The sequence below is a fragment of the Tachysurus vachellii genome, chromosome 23 (assembly GCF_030014155.1).
Source record: "Tachysurus vachellii isolate PV-2020 chromosome 23, HZAU_Pvac_v1, whole genome shotgun sequence".
Taxonomy (NCBI): domain Eukaryota; kingdom Metazoa; phylum Chordata; class Actinopteri; order Siluriformes; family Bagridae; genus Tachysurus; species Tachysurus vachellii.
In genome coordinates this window covers 8,672,305-8,686,071 of record NC_083482.1, presented here as the reverse complement: position 1 = coordinate 8,686,071, position 13,767 = coordinate 8,672,305, and the positions used below count along the sequence as shown (strand labels likewise).

The following is a 13,767-nucleotide window of genomic DNA, read 5'->3' as shown; positions in this document are numbered from 1 at the left end:
CACAGGGCTCAAAGCTCTGTGGCCCCTGCTGAAATCTGATTGGCCCCTGATTGGCCCCCGTTCCATCAATCGTCGACGAGAAGAGCAACCGGAGAATTTTTCACAACGATCACAGATGCAATTCCACCCCAAATGAATGACTGCCGAAATGTATTTGCACCGTACTGAATAAATTATTTTGTGTGCTTGAATGTACCCTGTACTTGGCCCCTGTTACAGAAAAATCCTAGAACCGCCACTGAACGTCACCGATCACCGCAGCAGAAACATTTTCACACCTCGGAAGAGAGGAGCAGGTTTAAAGGCATGCCAGCATCTGACGAGGTATCAGGTCACATTTCCATCTCGATAACTTCACGGATAGGCTTCTGAGTATGACGTGTGAAGTTGTGTGTATACCCTGATGATGTCCATTTCATGTCTGCAGATGAAATAGCTACATGAGGTCCTGACAGGGCAGCAGAGATAAAACCACTGCATATACTGTACATTACTCAAAACACACACCACATACACATCAGATGCTAAAGTTCCTGCTACTGGATCGAATGGTTGTTGAGATGAAAGCAGGGTCAATGATGATGCGAACAACAAAAAGAGGCTAAAAAATAGGTCTCATTAACTATATACACTAATATAAGTAGAAATAATAAATTAGAAAGCTATCCTACCATAAAGAAATGATCCATTGTACTAGTCCATTCTGACGCTTTGGTTGCCTAGAAACCACACTGTAACAATGTAGGTCAAGCTAGCTAGCTCTAGATATAGATTAATACCTGCTAGCATTAATGCACACTACAGTAAAGAAATAAGTGTGGGATTATTATTCTCATATTCTATGGAGTCTGTTTTTTTTTTTATCGGCTTCCATGCACGTCCCTGGTTCTGAAAACCTCATCCTAAATTCTTTATCCTTTAACCTGAATTCTTTAATCTGTGCACGCTAAATAACGCACCTACTGTAAACATCCAGCAGGTTGTAGGGTTCAGAATGACTACCATATTGTAGTCACCAAGATTCATCAACACTCTGACATACAGTTTGACATAAATTTAAAAGTAAATAATGAGCCAGTATTTGAAAATTGGACTAATAAACTATATCTGAGGGGGTCTGTGGTATTTTTACAGTTAAATGGGGGGCTTGACTGAACAATAAAATTTAGGTGACATTGTAATAAACTGTATACTACCATAGATGAAGCAGAAAACTATACTAAGAGCAAGTGCACCTTCATTTTATTGTTAGCTAACGAGTGAAAATGTTTTTGGTGGATTCAGCAAAATTGACGATTTAAAAAAAATGTATCAAATTATTAATACAACAATAAATATATATTGTTGATTTTATAATATATATAATTCTGAATTATTTTTCAATTAATGGCACTAAGAAGAACACATGAAAGAGAAGGGTGATTTTCACTGATGTCCAACTATGTTTTTATTACCCCCCACACACACACACACACACACACACACACACACCTGCAGGATCCTCAAGCAGGGATTCTCTGTCTCCATCGATATTGTTCATACAGCAAATAACTGAAATAAAGATAGTTTGAAATAGCTGCTGACATAAAGTCGAGAAAACAGTCTGGGGTCTGTGACACAGCAGAACACAGGAGTTAACAAAAGCTGATTTAGCAAAGAATTGCTTTGTGCCATGAGGTTGAAAAAGATGAGCTCCATGCTAACATCCCCCAGGCTGCAGGGAGCGACCCACAGCCGTTCCTTTTGTTTTATTTTGCTTCAGTATCGTGGAGAGAGGAGGAGCTTTCTTCTCTAAGAGACAACAGTCTGCCCACTGAGCAGGGGAGGAGATGCACGCTCTGTAATCATTTATCAGAGAGGAGAGAAACGGAGAGGAGAGAATGATAGTGGTGTCATCACAGAGTGGAGATAACACGATTAGTTTCGGCTGTGATTCATCAGGCACTCGGTTACTGTTCTTCCTGCTGTGGTGCAGCACAACCCGTTTCTTCTTTTATTACCTTCTTACGCTGTGCTCACATCCACTTCTTTCTCTTATATCTTTATTTGATTCACTCTCACTAACCAGCAGTGTGGGATGGAAAACAAATCCCACACACAAAAAAAGAAAAATAATATCACACAATTTTTGTATTCTGCATAGATTTATTTAAGTATCAAGAAAACAGATCTGAAAGGTATGAAACATAACACAAACTATAAAAATGAATGCTTTACAGATATAGATTTGTTCCTAAATTCTACATGCAGGTCCTTTTTTATTCTTTCCATTTTTAAAAGCTCTCTGGTGCCTGTGAGGTAAACCGTTTTAACAACAGTGGCAAGCTTTCTACTTTCTCATAGCATAAAAGTTACCTTTTAAATAAATAGAGGCAAAATAAAGAAGCAGCAATGTTCCAGCTGGCGGAGGGGCTAAGTTCTGGGCCAGAAAATATAAAGAAAAGCCTTTGGGCAGTAATTTATGCAATATTTGTGTAAGTAGCCTGCAAAAATACCTAACAGGTACAAACTAAAGGACTGGACCATATCCAGTGGCTTGTTACAAGGCATCCCATTCTATAAATTATCATCAAAAAAAAAGCTGACTTTCTATAACGTCTAGACCGACTTTTACAAATTACAGACTGTATTCTTAAAATGCAATTGCATACTATAAATGAGTTAGGAAGTTAACTCAATGTATTTCCTGTACAAAAGGAACACAGGCTGTTTCTATGAGGCTGTCAGCTATCACCTTAGTTACATTTTGTTACAGACAAATTTTCTGTCGTAGTCTTTACGCACCAGTTCCAGTAAACCTCATGGTGCCAAAACACATAAACTAAAAACTAACCACTATATAATGTAGGCACGAAAATATTTGGACACCTGACCATCACAGCCTTCTGTGCTTTCTGAACGCTTCATTAAAGATTCTCCACTAAAGGAGAAGAAGAGAAGAAAAGAAGTCTTTATTTTTAGTGAGCAGTGGTAACCTACAGTAAGTGGTTAAAGCTCTGTGTTGTTGAGTGGAAGGTAGAGGTTCAAACCCCAGCACTGACAAGATGCCACTTGCCCTTGAGGAAGACCCTTAACCCTCCCTGCTTCAGGGGTGACTTTAAAAGCTGGGATATGAGAAGATCCAAGCTTTGTCCACTCTTTTGTTTTTCCATACCAACCTTGGCAAATCATGTCTTCATAGACCTTGCTAAGTGCACAGAGGCTCTGTCATGCTGGAACAGGTTTGGTTTCTTTTAGTTCCACTAAACCAAAACCTTTCACTTGTGCTACAGTAAACAGAGGCATTCTAGACAAACAGAGACTGTTCATTAATGAGTGTGATGGTCAGGTGTCTGTAACCATTTGGTCATATAGTGTACAATAACCAAGGGTCGTCATCTGCTGGACTGGGGTCTGGATTCTAACTGAGTAATATATTTTCTAGGATCTAACCTAATACTTGTAAAAAAAAAAAAAAAAAGCAGATTCTGTAATCGATTCTCTGTTTGGTTTAATCCAATGACATGTATTTATATAAATTATTTACTGGGCCAGAGTTTTGTTTATAGCCACAAACTACAGTATTAATGGTTAAGTATTAAAAGCTAAACCATTGCCACCTTTCAGTTATGCTAGCTGCTTATCCAGAACTATCCAGAGTGAGAAATTGTAAGCGCAAATTTGAATCGAATGCCTGAGCTATAAATTTTATACCTTTTACCAATACTATTTAATGTAAAGCTTAAACCCTGTTCAAACAAAAGCATGTCTGAGTTCCTGCACCCAGCCCTCAGTCCTGAACACACACTTCACTAAACAAATTGTACATTAAATCATACAGGCATCTTGCTTATGTTCTTGAGCTTTCTGCATCTAGACTGCCTGAGCGATCCCACTCCTTCATCAAACTCTGCCTCGTCCTCCCATTATGTAAAGCACTCGCTGAATAAACAAACATCATCTCCCATCACTTAGCCTGCCCTGCGCACATCGACATCATTAGCAAAGGCCGCCGCATGGCTGACAGAAGCAGACAAGCTTTACAGCGAGTACACAGGAGGAGGTGGAAGGCGCATCATACTGAGGCACGTGCTCCATTTCTGAGTAAAGCAAGACAGGCAATAAGCTCTCTTGGAGACACGCTGTCGAAGCCAGGCTGAGGCGGCAAGTCCAGAAACGCCGTGGAGCTGACTGATCAGATCACTCAGCACAGCGTCAGCAATGAATACACTAAAACGCACTAACGTTGTTTAAAGCTGCGTGATTAGCAGCTTTGTTTAAGTGCTGAATGTGAGAGTTGCCTGAGAGCATATGTTTAGACCATGAGATCTCAGACACTGCTGGAGAAGAAACACAATAGTATGACGAAAGGGAAGCAAGCGACAAACCCCAGGCAATTTATGTGACATGATCTGCTGAGCAAGCACAGGTTTGGGATTTTCAAGCAGCCGTTTAAATTGGCTTTGGGAAAACGACGCTTTTGTAATTTTCTTCCTGTTTTCCCAAGCCGCACAGTAACCGTGGCTCAGCAGCAAAGCTTTTAGTTAACTAGGACGCCGTCAGGGAAAGGCCAGACACAGCAGGTCTAGAGTTAATCTATTTCTAGTGAATATAGTTCAGAATCACTTTGCGTATTTATTTCTTTCTTTTCATTTCTGTACTATGTCTGTGTTCATTATGTTATATTTACTGCATAAAAATGAATAGAAGTGACAAGAAATAAGGTTTGTTTCTTTATTATTAGGCATTGTCAGTAAAGTGTAACTCTGACTCTGTTCACAAAATGCTAATGTTGCCTCTGGTTTGCCAAGGTAAATAATAAACGACCGCTGAAATTAAATAGAAAAATATATATCGGAACCAGAGTTTTTCATAAAGTGAAATAAAGAATGAGAATAAATCAGCGCCTCCGAGTCCGAGGCCATGGCTCTCTTTCATAGAACATGATGCGCAGTCAATCTAATGCAGCCAAGCTCTGTGCTTACTGCTCAATCTTTCCTCACATAGAGTCACAAGTTATGGGCAGTGACCCAAAGAATAAGGCTGTAAATACAAGCTGTGGAAATGAGGTTCCTGTGCAGGATTGCTGGGCTTGCTTTTTATGTTAGGGTGACATTCTGGGAAAACCTTGAAATAGAGCCACTGCTTCTCCAAATTGATAGAAACCAATTGCAAAGTTTAGGCATTTTACATGGTCTTACTCACACTAGAGCTCTATCAGACCAAGCAGCAGATCCAGGACCTGCTGGGGAGATAATATTTCACTGTTCGTTCTGAATGTCTAGGCATTCTCCTGGAGGAAGTGAATTCTGTGACTAGAGAAGCTTGAGACATCTGAGCTAAAGTTCTTTAGTCTGTTGCTACTGTGATCCCCACCAAGAAAAAAACACTGTTGGCCAAGTCTATGAATTTTCCTGGGGAAATCATTTAAACAAGATCAAACCTGTCTTTGAGCTAGCAAACAATTTATAATATTTGTGATTTTGATATAATAGTCAAAGAAAATGCTAGATGTTGTTGAAACTGTTTGCTCAGCTATCCAAAAAGGTTAACTATCTTGATAAACCTCTCTTGCATGCTACCCATCTGATTTGCTCTAGATGACGTTTAGAAGCTCATAAAAATGTTCCACACAGATCAGATAAACAGATCCGCTCAGATCCACTATATTACCCAAATGTGTAATAAACCCAGAGAAAGAAATTTTCTTTTTTTAGCTTATGTTTTTTTTTCTACATAGAATTATGTTTGTTGGTGTATAAAATGATAGTGATATACCAAAGACTGTTGTTTTCTGAGAGCTTTCTCTACAGGTTTTAAAATGGACCCTTGCCCTTGGCTAATCCCAGTGCATCACATGGGCACATTTGCATAAAGTCCTGAATTTTCCCATTCCACATAAACTGGGTATCTACAGCAGTCAACTGAACAGTGCAGTGAGTTAGAAGAAGACATGTCGTTCTACACTGTAGGTGGTTAAGCTTCCCTGACTTTTCCCTCTTAATGTTAATTCAGTGCTAGTGGGTTATCATGCGAGTGCACTCACACCGGGTGGCACCATCCATCATCCATCCACCATAACGTGCAGAGCACAAGCTTAGTCAGAGATTCACTCATGTGCGACCTCTTCTCTCTCTCTCTCTCTCTCTCTCTCTCTCTCTCACTAAAGTGCTGCGCATGGCACCCATTCAAAGCTTTAGTTATCTGCTCACTGCAGGGGTCCAGTATGTACGATTCTTCTCCTCCTCCCTCCTCACTTCTCGTTGTGCATCTCCCAGGAGACGCAAAGCTTGCTTTCAGAAATGTTAGCAAATTCCCTGAGGAGCCAGCTGCATCTTGCACCACCTGCTGACTTCATGGACTCTTCTCCCTGCACATGTTTTCTCTCCATCATCTTCTTCATCAACCCTAGGGCCCTAGCTCATGACCTGCGCAGAAGACTACTGACGTAGTCTCTGCATTGCTTCCAAGCTCAAGAAGCAAAAGGGGGTGATTAATTACAGCAAAAATAACAAACATTACTCACGAATTCAGATAAACTGAAGTTTCTAAGCTGCCCCACATACACAAGAGAAATGAACATGGAAGCACATGAGATAGCACGTGATCACAAATCTGTCTCGCCGTCATAATCAAATGAAAGTGGATTGAATCACAAATATTTCGAAATATTTCGCTTATTATTATATGATTATTTTGAAATTATTTGTCGGTGATAGTTTTTATTTTAAAGACACAATGCTGCCGATAATTGATAACCATTCATAACGTGTTTCATGCTTCTCCTTTGAAATCAGCTTTCCACTGCAAAGGAAAATGAGCTCAGGTTGAATTCTGACCTAACCCTCATTAGTGCAACTTCACAGCGAGTCAGCTTGTTTCCTTTTTTATCCTGTGTGCATGAAAATGCCACAGATGACTTCATTAGCAGAGAAGGGGTGAGGCAGGGCAATACAGCACGCTGGGAGGACCCTGTTTCCAAATGCCAAAGTACTGATCTGCGTATGTGACTACCTGACACTCAACATCACCCCTGCCTCACACATCCATACACCTACACACCTACACACACAGATATGCACACAGCGTAGAGAATCTTAAAACGCAGACAAAAGCATAGGCAGTTGCACTTTTCAGTTCCCAACCCCCACATAACACACATACTCACCCTTAGACACATGCACAGATACACATGCAGACATACACACGTGCACACACGCACACACACACACACACACACACAGAATAACACAAAGATTCCATACTATGCAAATGGTAGCCAATGGGGGTTCTTCTTGGGGCAAAGCGAAATAAAAGGATAAGCAAAAAAAAGGTGACCTCCTGCTGAATGTCTGAAACTATGCTAATACAGTCATTGCTGGTTATTTATTCATTCATCCCTGCAAGGGAGAGAGAGGAGGGGTATTCCAGCATCTGCCTCCCACTTCACACACAACAGAGCTGATATGAGGTTACACAGAACAGAAATCCAATAGAAAGCTGGGCAAAGGTTGACAAGTCTCAAATAGGAAAAAAGAAAAAAGAATAAAATGAAATGAATGATATTACAAGAGGAGAATCCTGATTGCTTAATGGTTCCTGTGTCCTTGATGGTTTGCCAGAATATGCGGTGGCCTCACCATGCAAAAGCAATTTTAAATGTTTGTCGTGCCGTAGTTCAATTTAGTTACCAATAAAAATAAATAAATAAATAAAATATTTTTAAACAAAATCATAAATCATCTACCAGTTACAAGTAGTGTGCAGAAAAAATACATAAGTAGGTTTTTGTTCCTCTTAAAGATACTCTCGTAAAGTGAAAAAAATAACAGATTATCAGGATTTAACAGGTCTCCTGTGGGCAACAGCATCATTATTGTCTGACAGTGGAAGCAACCTGTCACGCTTTCATTTCCAATAAGGTGGAACCATTTTTGGGAAAAAGTCAACTCCTTTACCATGCATGATTTATGTAATCATACGTTTTACATTCCGTGAATGACACTTCTGTGTTGATAATGTCAGCCATGAGCTTTTGAAATTAAGTCAATAAAATTAGCTCTGTTAGTATTTGTTCAATAAATCAAAAAAATCTTTCCAAATACTGCTGTTGTAGAAAGCCAGATTTACCCATGGATATGCTGTTCAAAGAGGATAAATGAAGATAATTTCTAAATGTCATTGTTGGCATAGAGAAAATCATGGCTCTCTTTATTCCCTGCTTGGTGTTGCACATTTTCGTCATGGTTGGGTATTTATTAAAATTGTTAAGTACTGTAAGGTTGTAGCCTACTGACATACATGGATTTCCTAATATATAAATATTGTCCAAATTTGGAAGGATAAGTGTTCCTCACAACCAAAGCTCTTAAAATAAAGTTTAAATCTAATACTCTAAAGGATCATTTGGTTTCTTTGGTTCGTTGGCTTGTCACTCTTACGAGAAGCAGTACCAATCTGATGTAGAACCATAAAAGTATTTCCCTATCAGAATGTACAGTACTACCCATCTATCCTGTTTTAGTACGACCTATCTGACAAAGGGTCAGGGGAAACTGGAGATTTCCCATGGGATTCAGAGCACAAGAAAGGGACAGTGTCCTAACCTTGGACAGTGGGCCAACCCATTGCAAGGAACCCATTGCAACCCATTCACACACACACACACACACACACACACACACACACACACACACACACACACACATTCACACACTATAGACAATGTAGAGATGCCAATCAACGTACAGGATGGAAATGGGAATCAAACCAGAAATGCAAGCAAATCATCCTGACCACTATGCCACCATGATGCCCCTACAGTATCTAAAAAAAAACCCTTTTTAGTAACCCTAATTTCTCAATAGTATGATGTGAAATGCAGAGCTCTCCACTGGGCACATCAACACAAATATGGTCTCTACTAAAATCCCAGTGGTGCAGATTAGAGCTCCCACATGTAATCATACAACATTGCACAGTAATGAATTAAATAAGCATGCTCTCCTTAGATAGCAGGTGTAGATTTACCTCCTACCAAGAATAGTGAGAGCAGCTGGGGAAGCGAGCTCAGGGACTCCACTCTTACAATTACAGCCTTCAGCCGATCAACTCCATCTACATCTTGTTCGGCCTACGGTCCTCCAGGAGTTAATGAGCCATTAACCATATAATGAAGCCAATAGCAGAACAGTTAGAAATGGCACATAATGGTAAGTGGGTCAAAACTTTGAGGTGTTCTTTCCATTTGAAACCTCACTTTTATAAGCATAAAAAAGGGCATCAGCAGAAACGGCAAAAGCCCAGTAATTGGGGGCAAAGCACTTGTTTCGCTGATTCAGCAGACCTTTTTGGAGAGCATTGCTGGTTGTCTATATCAGTGAGGCAGGGAGGGGGAGAAATCACAGTGCTGCATGCGCAAGGACCTTGTAATAGACAATAAGAAGGATGTGTGGGGATGTCACAGGAAAAAATGACCTTTGCAAATATTTATCAACAGAAATCATCACACAGCCAAGATAAAGGTGGAATCAAATCCTTGCTCTTGTCTAGCAACGGTTTTGTCGTGTTGATTTTTCCAGTCTAATAAGATGACCTATTATTATGGGCTTGTTTTCTGACAGTAGCCCAAAAATTGCAGTGTACCGTTTTGGGCTTTCAGGGGTAATAGATGTCTCACTGACAGCGACTCATATGAGGAGAAAATGTTATTGCTCATATAACACGTGCATTGGCATGTCACTTGGAACAAAGCGTGTAACAGAGCAAGGCTCGGGGGCTGCATGAAATTGCATAAACTTTTACATCAATTAAATTCAAATCAGTCACATCTGGTTGTTCCTAGGTATGCCGACTGCACGCTATCAAAGGCAATTAGCCTTAATCAGATTATGGACCGTTCATTTCCCATCAGACCCCAGGCTTGGTTTTCTAAAAGTGATCAATTAGTTCAAACACATGGTTGAGGATATGAATAGCGGATGTGTTTATGGGGGTGTGTGGCACACTGAGTGTGTTTGCAGAAGTAAGAAAGGTTCTTTTTATAGGCACTGACTTTCAGCAAAAGGACAAGAAGCACTGAGTGCTGCAGCATGGTGCAACGCTCATCAGCAGTCACTGTTCACATCGCTAGTCAGAGTGAAAGCTGTCACGTCCCATTCACGCCGCACTGGAATGCCTCATTCTAAAGTGAAGATGACAACACAGGTTTGCGGCTAACCTCAACTGAACTTCCAACAATCAACGTCAAATCCTCAGACTTGTGGGATTTTATATTGGCCATCTGACCGCAAGCTGTTTTGGAAGATGGCGCTGCAGTAAAAAAATTATACTTTGGAGTGAGAGAATCCATTCTAATCACTTTATTTGGAACAAAGAAACCCTAGACAGCTGTCCAGCACCACAAAAATTACATTTTGGCATCTACGCAGCCCAAACAACTCAGGAGGCTGGCTAGAGTGAGGAAACTCCACTAATATCAATAACAATAACAATACTACTACTATTACCACTACTACTACTAAAGGGGTGGTCACACTTTTCATTCCACTGATTTTCATTCATACACATGCAAATAACGGAGGCCAGAAACACAAGCTCAATGTGAAGGAGTTCCACATCTCAAGTTTGTTGAACTTTTTTAGCCTGCAAATTTGTATCATGTGAAGATGTGTGACTAATAGAGGATTGACACATCACAGTGTGACCTACTCAGAAATATCAAGATGGAGGAAGCAATGAGTTCAGCAGTGTTGCATAAAGGAAGCAAATATTGTAAATGCATGATCAGTAAGTTAGCTGGACAGAATAGAATAAAACAGAAGCCTTTATTTTGTCATATATATGTTACAGCATTATGAAATTCTTTCTTCACATGTACCAACTTTGGAGGTTGGGATCAGAGCACAAGGTCAGACATGATACAGCACTCCTGGAGAAGAAAGGGTTAAGGGTCTTGCTTAAGAGCCCAACAGTGGCAGCTTGGCAGTACTGGGGTTTGAACTCCGATCCTCCAATGAACAACCCAGAGCCTTACCCGCTTGAGCCACCACTGCCCTCCAGCGTATTGATAATAAAGGTTAAAAAAAACTACACCTTGGTATGTGATGTCATGTAGTTCCACACATATTCGTGATCCCTCCATACTGCTACTACCACTGTTACTAGCAATAATCACTGACACCATCTTCATTATTATTAATAAGAGGTGATGCTATGAAACTGAGGTGAAAACCCCTGTTAGTGTTACTAAGGTTACTTTCACATAAGCAGTGTTTAATCTGTTGTCCCCCTTTATGAAGTTCATCAACAGGTGAGAACACGGAGAAGACATCACATTTGGGTGCAGACCAAATAAAAAAGTCCAAACAGAAAACAAAGCTGTAGTGCCACTTTCCGGATGTGTTCTTGGTGTTTACACTAACAAGCAACAGTAGATAATACGTGTTGGATGTGATACACAAATTCCTTTGATCTAGTATATTTTGTGATGTCTACAGGCACTTGAAACAGCTTTGTTTACCTTTTCCTGTCCTAGTATTTCCGACCAATGACTGAAAGACTACTTACAAGTAAATATTTAACATTGCATGCCTCTCAGACAACAGTGTAAAAAAATAGATTCTTTAAATTATATATAGTGCAAAAACACACACAACCAAATATTAGACCCATTTTAGACCATTAAATTGGTCTAAAATGTGTGAAAGCATATTAAGCCCCTGATTCATTAAAATGATAATGAGTAATAATTTGGTAGTGCAATCTGATAAATTGCTTGTGTAGTTAATGCGTGCATTACGGATGATTTAGGGGAAAAAATGCAAATTCTTGTAAATTCTTAACAAAGGAGAGGGAGACAAAAACGATAGCCATGGCCAATTCAGTACAATCCTCCAGGAACCCGATTAGCATATCAGCTTGGATGTGTTTTTAGCAACAATATACTTGCAGGCTCTGTGAGTGAATTCATGAAGATGCATAGTGAATGAGTTAAATATAAATGTACAGTGGACAACAAATATGAGCCTGAATTAGATTTTTTTTTAAGCATACTGTAGGCTATTAACATTTTCTAGACACTTGTTAAGAAAAGGTTTCAAACTAGAACCTGATTATAATTATGACTCATGAGGCCACGATGTGACTCTGAAAAGTCATAAGAATTATGATTCATGAAAACACAAAAGAAAACTTTTACAATCATTTTTATTATTGTTTAAAGGGTTACTGTATTACTATCGAGTAAATCTATTCAGAAAAGACAGTTTATAAAAAGCAAACACTTAAATTGAAGCTTACCTTCATCAATACTGTTTCGCTAAGTTTTTCCCGGTTCACGATCTTTATGGCGACTTTCTGACACGTGACACAGTGGACCCCCAACTTCACCAAACCTAAGACAAAAGACAGGAGATGAAAGAAAAAAGCTATAAAAGAGTTTCCTTAAAAGAATGCTCGGTGACAATAAAGAGTCTCGCTCAGTACTTTCATCGGAAATGAAAATTGTCCCCTTCATGCGTAAAATGAACACACCAGCACGTTTCAAAAAAGCACGGTAAATGTCAGAGAACATACATAAACACAAACAAGGCCAGATCAATGACGGAAATCCCTGAACAGCTTTCCATCAGAGCAACCATAAAAACGAAGCTGGTTCTTCACTCAAAGCCCAACAGTGCAGCATCTATATATCACACGCCGTCTCCAAATGCCAAGGCTTTGCATCTTTTTATTACCGCCATGCATTTTTTCTAGCCAGCCTCTGCATATCAAACTGTTGATTTCCCTGCAGAGTTACCCAGTGGGCTGAGGGTCTGCGCCCACCTGACGCCTCCCTGCCTCTCTTTTATGTCCATGTGTCATTAGAGCCTGAAGGGCAGTGTAATGCCAATGTCTCCTTCATTCCCAGCTGAAGGTGTGAAAAGATGTAGAATCCTGCATCCAGGGACCAAGCGAATATTTCATCTTTGTGCATTGACTTCATGAGACGTATCTCAAGGCAGAAAGAAAAACACAAAGTAATATATTAAGAATTAAAGGTCATAGTGCACTATAAATCGTGGCATTTAATTCAGGAGTTCTGAATTACACAATACAAAATGATATCAATCTACAATAATCAGTCAAGAATAACATTTATTCTTTGAAGGAATGGCATTAAAAAAGTAATGTAAACAGTTTACTTTTAGCTGCTAGTTTAACTAATAAAGTACAACGAAATTAAATAGCCTAATTTCTTATAGATATGTGGTATTTCATTTCATCCTTGGGATTATATTGGTACCAAAACAAACACAATACAACACTCTATGCGTTTAATAAACATATTCCAAACTACTTTCTAAATCTCAGCAGTTCATTAACAATTGTAGCTTTAGTTTGCCCTACTGTTGTCACTAAAAGCTTTGTTGATTCTGCTACAAGCTCCTCCCTCTTCTGTTTACTGATGCAGATTAGCGCGTAAAGTGTTCTCATAAAATACAGCCCATAATTTGATTCAGTATATTTGATACACGTGTATATATGCGCTATGTGTTGGACTACTGATTGGAAGGTCGTGAGTTTGAATCCCTTGGCCACCAAGCTGCCACTCAAGGGGCCCCTGAGCAAGACCCTTAATTCTCAGTTGCTCAGCTGTATGAGATAAATGTAAGTCGCTGTGGATACAGGCGTCTGCAAAAGTGCCATAGATGTAAATGTGTTTAAGAGGAATATTCAAAGATGCACACATTGACATCCAGACCTGAGATGTAACAACTGACTGACAAGCGACTCAAACAGTTGTAA

At 39.6% G+C, this 13,767-nt stretch overlaps 1 protein-coding gene across 3 annotated transcripts in view; it reads right to left on the bottom strand.

Annotated features, from left to right (window-relative positions):
• The window catches only part of brsk2b (BR serine/threonine kinase 2b), a 150,809-nt gene that overhangs the window by 61,751 nt on the left and 75,291 nt on the right, over positions 1 to 13,767 (bottom strand). For all 3 annotated transcript variants that reach the window (XM_060859301.1, XM_060859299.1, XM_060859300.1), the window contains exon 2: positions 12,280 to 12,374. In XM_060859301.1, coding sequence (XP_060715284.1) covers positions 12,280 to 12,374 — 95 coding nt within the window. The remainder of the gene's footprint in view (positions 1 to 12,279; positions 12,375 to 13,767) is intronic.